The 8,702-nt window shown below is 55.0% G+C and overlaps 1 protein-coding gene across 1 annotated transcript in view; it reads right to left on the minus strand.

Annotated features, from left to right (window-relative positions):
* Nucleotides 1–219: 219 nt before the first annotated feature.
* Nucleotides 220–8,702, minus strand: part of HMOX2 (heme oxygenase 2) — a 10,200-nt gene continuing 1,717 nt past the window's right edge. Inside the window, exons 2-6 of the mRNA XM_039732597.1 lie at nt 4,618–4,719; nt 2,830–2,947; nt 2,066–2,557; nt 1,055–1,175; nt 220–974 (exon numbers count right to left, since the gene is read on the minus strand). Coding sequence (XP_039588531.1) covers nt 850–974; nt 1,055–1,175; nt 2,066–2,557; nt 2,830–2,947; nt 4,618–4,697 — 936 coding nt within the window. The 5' untranslated portion in view covers nt 4,698–4,719 and the 3' untranslated portion in view covers nt 220–849. The remainder of the gene's footprint in view (nt 975–1,054; nt 1,176–2,065; nt 2,558–2,829; nt 2,948–4,617; nt 4,720–8,702) is intronic.

An 8,702-nucleotide genomic window follows, 5' to 3' on the forward strand; every position in this document is an offset into this window, starting at 1 on the left:
GCCCTGACAGCCCCTGGCTGTGTCCTCAGAGGGCAATGAGCTTCCCCACATGGAAACCCCAGGGGAAATAGCAGGGACAGTGGGGTGCCAGGGCAGGTGTCTCAGGGAGTGCATGAGTCACAGACAAGTGAAACAGTCTGGGATGGCCCTCCCTTTTCCACCTTAGCCCCCTCCCCAGCCTCCCCATTCTCACAATGATGTGCTTTTGGCTTCCTCAGCTACAACATTGCAATTTTTTATTCCAGTCAAGGCTTCAGAAAAAATAACCAACGACCAACCCTCAAGTTGCACAATACACATCTGTCACCTCTGTACTCCACCATGGTCCTGCCCCCATCCCCAGGGAGCTCCCTCCAACAGGAGTCAGACTTGGTTCCTCAGACACTGCACCAAACAGGACACTCCTCTGAGCTAACAGCCCCATGACACAGCCTCAGCTTCTCAGGGCAGGAAAGCAAATGCTCGTTGTTTGAAAGGCTGATGACACATTCTGCATATGCAACTCAGGGCAGGAAACCCCCTCCAGACACTGCTTCGGGGATGGAGATGGAAAGCCAAGCACGTGAAGCCTTTGCCAGGACAGGACAGGACATCTCTAGCCTTAAAAGCTGCCCCAGCCTGGGCAGGGCAGTGCTGCAGTGGAGCCCTCACCCCCTGGCACTGACCAGTCCCGTGCACTAGTCAGCTAAAGAACGTTACAGTGGTGTGCAAGGAGGTTTGGACAGTCCCACAGGATTCCTGTTTATTTCCTTACTCCACTCTGCAGCCAACTCACCACCAGCAAGGGAAAGGCTGGAAAGCAGGCAGGGCACATCTCCCCTTGCCCCCAGCAGAGCCACATGGTGCCCATCACAGGATGTACCAGGCTGCAGCTCCCGCTGCCACGGCCATGCAGGCTGCCAGCACCAGCTGCACCAGGGGCTGCCTGGCCAGGCCCAGGGCAGCGTGGAAGGGGCAGCCAGGGCTTGCTGTGCCTGCAGGACACAGAAAGCACCGTTAGCCCTGCCCTCCTGTGCCACACCCCCGTGGCAGCCCCCTCATTGCCACCACCTACCCAGTTTGTCTGCATAGTAAGGGCATTTGCGGATGTCTCCTTTCCCATCGTGGACTGGAAAGCCTCCATCTTGAGCTTCTTCTCCCAGCGACCTGCCGATCTTGTCCAGCTCATCAAACACCTGCAAGTGGTCACAGTGAGCACATGAGGCAGGCAGCTCTCAGCCACACCCCTGCAATCCTCTGGGGAACAGGCAAGCACCACTCCTGCTCCCCTGTCCCCAGACACCTTTCCAGGCACCCACTGCAGAGCTGGGGTGACACCTGGCACACGCTGCAGCTCCAGGAGGGCACAGCCCATCCCAAGGGCATTCAGTCAGAGCCAGGAGCAAGGCAGCACCACCCTGCTGCTCACTTCCCAGCCTGCTGTGGGTGGGAGTGTGGGGCAACAGGCTCTCCCCTCCCTGCTGCAGACCCTTGGAGGATCCTGCAGTGGTCAGGCAGCCCCTCACTGCCATGGCATTCCATAAGGATCCTGACAAAGGAGCCAACCACACCTCACCATGTTTCTGGCCAGTTCAAATCACACTGACCTGCCACAAGCACAAGATTAAAACTTCCATCCAGTAGCTAAATCTGTGTTCATCCCCTGGGGCAAATGGCAGCTCAGTCAGGTTTGAGGAGAGGCAAATGCTATGGGAGGCTCCAGACATTTTTGACCATAGGGCAACAAGTCAGACCTGAGACAGGAGATGAATTGTCACCAGGGTGCTGCAGCACACTCAAACTGTTTGAGGCTGTCTTGGCACAAGAGCTCTGCTCTCCTCACTGCTTCACAGCCACACAGCTGTGGGAATCTTCAAGTCATATTAATTTTGCCTTAATCAAAGTGCTTGGCTGTGGTGTTGGAGCATGGGAGGAATTCTTGCCTGAAGCAAGTGAAAGAGGTAGTTCAACTAGAATCCCAAACCCTCAAGCCCCACACCACTGACTGGGTGAGTGGTGTGACTGAATTAACCTGGGCCAGACCTAAAAGCTGCAGCACCTACACATCAAGGGATTTGTTTAGTACCTGCATGTTAAATCTGAAGGCTTTGTTGGCCTCTTCCACGATCCTTTCCTTGGTGTTCTTGTCCAAGTCCAGAGCATTCATTCTTGCTCTGTAAAGCTGCTTGAACTGCTGTGCATTGGTAATGTTGTCAAACACGTAGAATTGGATCCCTTCCTCAGTACTGGGCAACTTCAGGGCCCTCTGGGCTACCTTCTTCAGCACCTGGCCACCTGAGAGGTCCCCCATGTAGCGTGTGTAAGCATGAGCCACCAGCAGCTCTGGCTCGTGCTGTCCCACGTGATGGATTCTGTCCACATACTGCTGAGTTGCCTCTGAACACTGGATCTTTTCTTTCCATTCTTCCCCATAGAAATATTTGAGGTCTTTGGCCAAAGCTTCTCTCCGGTGAAGCTCCACGGGGAAATAGAGAGGAGCAAAGAGTGGGTTGTCCTTGTTGCGATCCATCTCCTCTTCCAGAGCAGAGTAGGTGAAGTAGAGGGCCACGGTGGCCAGCTATGGACAGAGCACAGCTCACGTGAGAAGCTGCTCACTAGATGGGCACAGCTCATCTCATGACTACTCCTGCCTACGTGGAACTGGGGTAAAAAGCAAACCCCCAGGCCTGGCACAAAACCAGCCTGGAGAGCCTGTACCAGGCAGGCACTGCCTGAAGGAGCCAAGGCTGCCCTGCCAACCACCACAGCACCCCCAGGCTGTGGGGCTCTGCCTTGGAGTCTGCCTCAGTCTGTGGGTGCATCAGAGATGGGGAGCAGGGCAACACCCACCTTGAAGAGCTCCTTCTTGATGCGGCCCTTCAGGAAGTCCTTGACAAACTGAGTGTTCTCCGCGCGGTCGTGCGATTCCTTGGTGCCCTCCTTCAGCAGCTCCGAGAGGTCCATGGGGCTGCAGGCAAACAGAGCTCCTTCCACCCCACTGCCTCACGCAGCAAGGAGTTTGTCCCTGCTGTGTTTGGGGGGATCCCCCACCATCTACCACCCCAGTTTAGAGGATGTAGAGGTGGGACCCTCAGGCCACCCTGCAGGCTGAGCTGGCACCTGCTGGAGGAAGCAGCAGGGTGGCAGCAGCCCATGTGCCAACCAGACTTGCCACTCCAGCAGGGCTGGGGCTTACCAGGGGCTCTGGCCCAGGATGCTGAAGCAACTGCCAAGGACCTGCTGATCCTTGCACCATGACTTTTGTTTCTCATCCATGTGAGCCCAACAACACTACACAAGGAAGCCTGGAGCATATGGGGAGCATCAGGGCAGGCTAAAGGGCGTGGGGGCCTTGGTATCTTCTGCTGGAGAAGAAAAAAGGCTCAGGTAGGTCCCTCAGCTTTCCCAACTTGGATATCAATTGTTAGTGAAGAGATGAGAGCTGAATGGCAAAACAGGGCAAGAATACCCTTAAAAAGTTTATTTCTCCTGCATTACACTGGTTTTTCAAGTTTCCACAAGGTGTCTTGTTTTTAAAAAGACCCAAAACATTAACATCTATGATTTTAGGCTCCAGGCACTGCACCTATCTGGACAGAGAATCACAGAATGAACTGGGTTGGAAAAGACCTTTGAGATCATCAAGTCCAACTTATGACCTAAGACTTCCACAGCACCTAAACCACAGCACTGAATGCCACGTCCAGGCTGCTCTTCAACACATCCAGGGACAGTGACCCCACCACCTCCCTGGGCAGACAACTCCAGTCCCAATCACTCTTGCAGTGAGGAATTTTTTCAGCTTTTCAGCTGTCTGACCTAAAGTTCCCCTGGTGCAGCTTAAGGCTGTGTCCTCTCCTTGTGTCAGTGGTTGCCTGGGACTGACATTCACCTGGCTACAGCCACCCTTCAGGTACAGCATCAGGACACTGGTACAGTATCAACACACACACAGATCATGCCAAAGTGCACCTCACAGTTTTTAGCACTACTTTGCTACAGCTAGCACACTTGTGTCAGCTCTAAGAGAGGCTTTGAACACACCAGACCCACTGAGTTTGCCAGCAGAGCCAGCAAACATTAACTTCTCATGAAGCTGAGCCTGTCAAGTCAAAGAAGTCAACCAGCCTGTCTAGATCTTCTAGAAAGCACCCTAGTCAGCCTTCCTGTTTTCCAAGTCTGAAGCCTTGGCTTTTAGAACATGTGTGTGTTTTTTAAAGTAACCTCCTAGAAAATGTCCTTGCCTAGACCTGGGTACTCTGCAAAGGCAAGAGCTCACCAGAGCAGAGTTCACCTCCAGAGTCAGTTTTCAAAACAAGAAGCCTGCCCAGCAAGCCATGGAAAACTGGCTCCCCTTGGCCAGGAAGACACAAACACAGCTGCCAAATAGTCAAGAGTGTTTCTGAAATGTGACTTTCATGGTCGAGTGTTTGTTGTCAGCCCTGCCAGATCCCCCTTTCCCATCCCTTCCAACCTTACAGGACAGTTTGACTGCAAAGATTTCACAGCACATGTATGTGATTGATCACTTCTTGGGGCCCCTCACTTCTTTCAGATGAGGAGGATCACTGCTTTACCTGGAAGATCTCTTGCCTTGCCCAAGGCTGTGTCTGTGCCATTGTGTAGGACAGAACTCACCTGACAGCATCATCTTCTATTTCCTCATAGTGCAAAATGTCTTCCTCTCCCCCCTCCGGGCTCTCCAGGGCTGATGGCATTGTGGCCACTGCTGGGATCAGTCTGAAAAGCAAAATCAGAGAGGGACTTTCAGGGGAAGCTGCCTTAGCAAAGGGATGGGTGTGAAATGCTGAACCAGGAGTTCTCTGAGCAGCCCTACCAGGCAGGGCAGTGAGGAGCAGCCTTTGGCTGTTTCCACCTCACACCAGGCACTTCCAAGGATGCAGATTTGCCTGTTCAGTTCAGCCACTTCAGGTGAACTCAACACTGACACCAGTTCACAAAACATTAAACACAGCAGCCTGCATTCCCTTTCCCTCTTCAGGATGGCTCCTGACTGAAGATGAGAGCTCCATGTTGGGAATCTGCACTGGACTTGTGAGCAGGCTGCTTTCCCCTGCTGCTACCAAATATTTCCCCCAATGTCACACTGAGCAGAGTAACTGGAAAGGGAAGCCCCTCTTCTTCACTCAAGAACAAGCTACATGTACAAGTACAAAGCAGTGGTGAATTAGGCCAGCTGAGCTCTGAAGCAAGGCAGCTCACAGGGGAAACAAGAACATTCCCCGTGACAAAATAGAGGAACTTCCAAAGCAGGGGCAGATTTCACTGCTCTGCCTTTCCTAGGCCACTCTCCAAGCAGAGTGAGCTGCAGACAGCTCCTGCTCCCACTCACATCCTTCTCTCCTGCCTGGCAGAATTCACTTCAAATCCCAGAAGTAACCAAGTTCCTCCTCATCTGCAAGAGGAAATAAAATCCCCTTGGATGTAACAGGATGCACAAGCCTTACCCAGGAACAGGGACAAGACACACCTGGATTACACTGGCTGAGCACAGAAATCCAGGCACCTCATTTATAAAATGGCCCTGTAATCAGCTTTGTGCAGGGCAACACCAGCAGCACCTCTCAGGCAGCCTTGGGAGAGCAGCAAGGAGCCAAGCTGATGCTGGCTCTTCAGGAACACTCACCAAGGGAGCCATCCTCGTGCTCCCCACCTCAGCTGAGCCCCCCTTGCTGGGCTGCAGCCATGGATTCACTGCTCAGCCCACGGCTGGGGACTGGGAGAGCCCACAAGAGCACAGGGCCAGCACTGGCACAGCAGCTCACACGGGCACACCAGTCAGAAATTAATTGCTCTCCAGATCCTCACCCCAAGTTTCTCAGCCTGTTTCACAGCCACCCCCAGTGCTATTCACACTCCAACTAGCAACCAGGGCTCAGCCCCATCCTCAGGTGCAGCCCAAGGCAGCCCCAGCTCAGGCACAGCCTGGTCTGGGCACTCACCACCAGTGAAGGTTCCCCCTGTGATCACAGAATCTTTGTTTCCTGGGACAGGGCCTTCCCCACAGGGGAAGGCTGACCAAGTGCATTGTTTTGTGATGCCAGGAGCCCAGGGCTGGGACAGAAGTCATTCAGGGTCACATGGGGTGGCAGCCCTACAATCTCAGCCCCCTCCCTTGACATGGCACCATGCAGCCTCCCCAGCCCAGGATAAAGGTCAGGCCAGAATCCAAATTCAGGTGCTGTGCTGTGTGATCACTCACTAGGCAGCCCAGCTCAGGGACCCACCTTCACCCCTCACAGCTCCAGAGTGGGGAAATGCCCACTGTGGGGAAGGGAGGCCAATGCACAAAGCAAAGGAGCCAGCTGAGCTCAGCCAGGAGCCTGCCATGGGCACAGGAGGCACAGCACACTCGCCACCTGCCGATGTCACCAGCTCTGTGACACCCTGCCTGCTCATGGCAGCCCAGGACCAGGAGATGCAGAGCCAAAATGAAACTAGACAAATTATTTGCAATTTATCTTACACTCCCAGAAAGGCAGAGTCCTGGAGGTGAGGTGTGGTGTCTCCACATGCCTGAAACAGCCACTGGTACAAAGCAGCAGGTGAGAGCAGAGCTACAGAGCACTTGAGCCACCCTCATCCCTTGGGAGAGGCCTGAAGGCTGACACCAAATCCAGCCCACAGGAACACACCAGGTCAGACCTCAAAATCAGTGGTGAACAGCAGCAGTGGCTCAAGGTGGCCCTGAGACCATCACAGCTGCTCACTCAGAGCCTCCACTGGCACAGCCTGAGCACGCCGGTGTCACACAGGGAACCCAGCGGGGTCCCAAAGCCTCCACCACCCCTTCAGTGTGCTGCAGAGGCCCAGCTAATGGCAGTGGTGAATGGCTGTCCCAGGAGCACAGCCTGCTGCTGGGAGCAGGGTTCCCATGCAAAGTCACTGAAGGCTTTGGTGTGTTCTCAGACTTGTGTTTCCCCCGGGCTGTTGTGCAGGGCCCAGCCTGACAAGTTCTCAGTGGCACAGGTACCACCAGTGCCTGCAGCCCCAGGTGAGGGCAGAACTCGTGCAGGAAATGTGGCAGCTGAGATTTTCCCAACGTAGTCTCTAGCACAGACACATCCCCAAAAGACAAGCCAGCACAAACCCCATCCCCCCTGTGCTGGGTCACTGCAGGATGGGAGGAAAGGCACAGCCTGTGTCTCACACCACCACACACCGTTGCTTTCACTCAAAAACTGGCACTGCCAGCCCCAGTTTTGGTCACAGCCCTGCTTTCCCTGCTCCTCTGAAAGGGGGCACGTCCCACACGCCAGGGAGGCTCAGGCAGTGCCACCTCCTCTGCAGAGGCTGCAATGCCATTTCATTTGCTGCAGGGAGCTCTGCTCATCCAGGAGCTGGCTGATGTTCAGGGCACCTCCCAGTGCCCAGCAGAGCCTGCCTGGGAGCAATCCAGCTTGGGATAGCAGGGCTGGAGAGTGGGGAGGAGGTTCCTACAGGACACCTCAGCATTCCAAACATTTCTTTCCCAATGACAGTGTTCAAACTCCCTAAGAAAACACCTCCACCTCATCTAGATGAGTACAGTTTGTCCCTACACACATCTGCCCACCAAGCTCACACCCCAGATGCACAGCTGTTCTTCTCAGGGTAGGAAGACATTTAATCCAAAAAACCCCAAGCCTTTTGAAGGAAGAAGACCCTGCTGCTGCAGGGAAGCCCTAGATTTGACTGGGCACTCTGGGAGAAGCTTGGTAACTCACAGGAAGTACAGAGTTCACATCTGCTGTTTAACTTGCATGCAACTTCCAGGCATTTCCCCACACACAGACTCAGAGTGTGGTTGGACCTGCCATCACTGCAGCAGAAACAAACCTCAGAACTCCAGGCCTGGAGGCTTGAAGAATCATCCCAGAGATTACCTGGCAATCCCAGCAGGAGATTCTCATCTCCACTTCCCTCTGGTGAGGGATTTGGCACTGGCTGCTGCTGGAAATGGAACCTCAGACTAAATTACCATATTACCTGATCCCGGGTAAGTTGAAGATTTCACCTGGACAGCCTAAATTTAGGCAGTAATTCAAGACACTTCTAGCAGTGCCCACACAAACATTACTTCTGTCTTCTAGAGCTGCAGCCCAGCAGCTCAACAAAGAGACCAAAGGAAGCTCCTGGTGACCTCAAAGACCTTGTCCAGTGCTGCCCTGTGGCGGTGGCACTTCAGCCCATCAAGAACCTATTTTCTCACCCTAGCTGTGAGAACAGACAAGGGGCAAGTCAGGGCTGGATGTGGGCTGAGAAAGAAACACTGCACCAGACACAGAGTGACAGCAAACAGCCTCTGTGCAGCAGAGAGCCAGCGCCTGCGGGCGGCCACGCCGGGCAGGTCAGGGACAGGCGCTGAGGGCAGCGCTGCGGAGGCGCTGAGGCTCAGCAGGACGACGGCCATAAGGGAAAAGGAGGAATAACAATAATGCCTTCGTTCTCCAAGCGCTCCTGAGCTCCGCGCGGCCCGGAGAGCGCAGGGCCCGGCTCCCGAAGCGCCGCTCACCAGCGGCCGTGCAAAGTCACCGGGGCTCCGAGGAGCCAGGGCTGGCACACGCCGCCGGCCTGGCCACAGCAGCACCGGGAGGGCAGCGAACGGCCGAACCGCTCGGTTCTCTCGGCGGGGGCTGCGGGCCCGGCCCGGCCCGGCCCGCGCGGTCACGGCGGCCGCGACAGCGCCGGGCCCCGGCGCGGAATCACGGCTGTGAGGCGGC

Source organism: Passer montanus, unplaced genomic scaffold (genome assembly GCF_014805655.1).
Source record: "Passer montanus isolate IOZ18808 unplaced genomic scaffold, ASM1480565v1 scaffold8, whole genome shotgun sequence".
Lineage (NCBI taxonomy): Eukaryota > Metazoa > Chordata > Aves > Passeriformes > Passeridae > Passer > Passer montanus.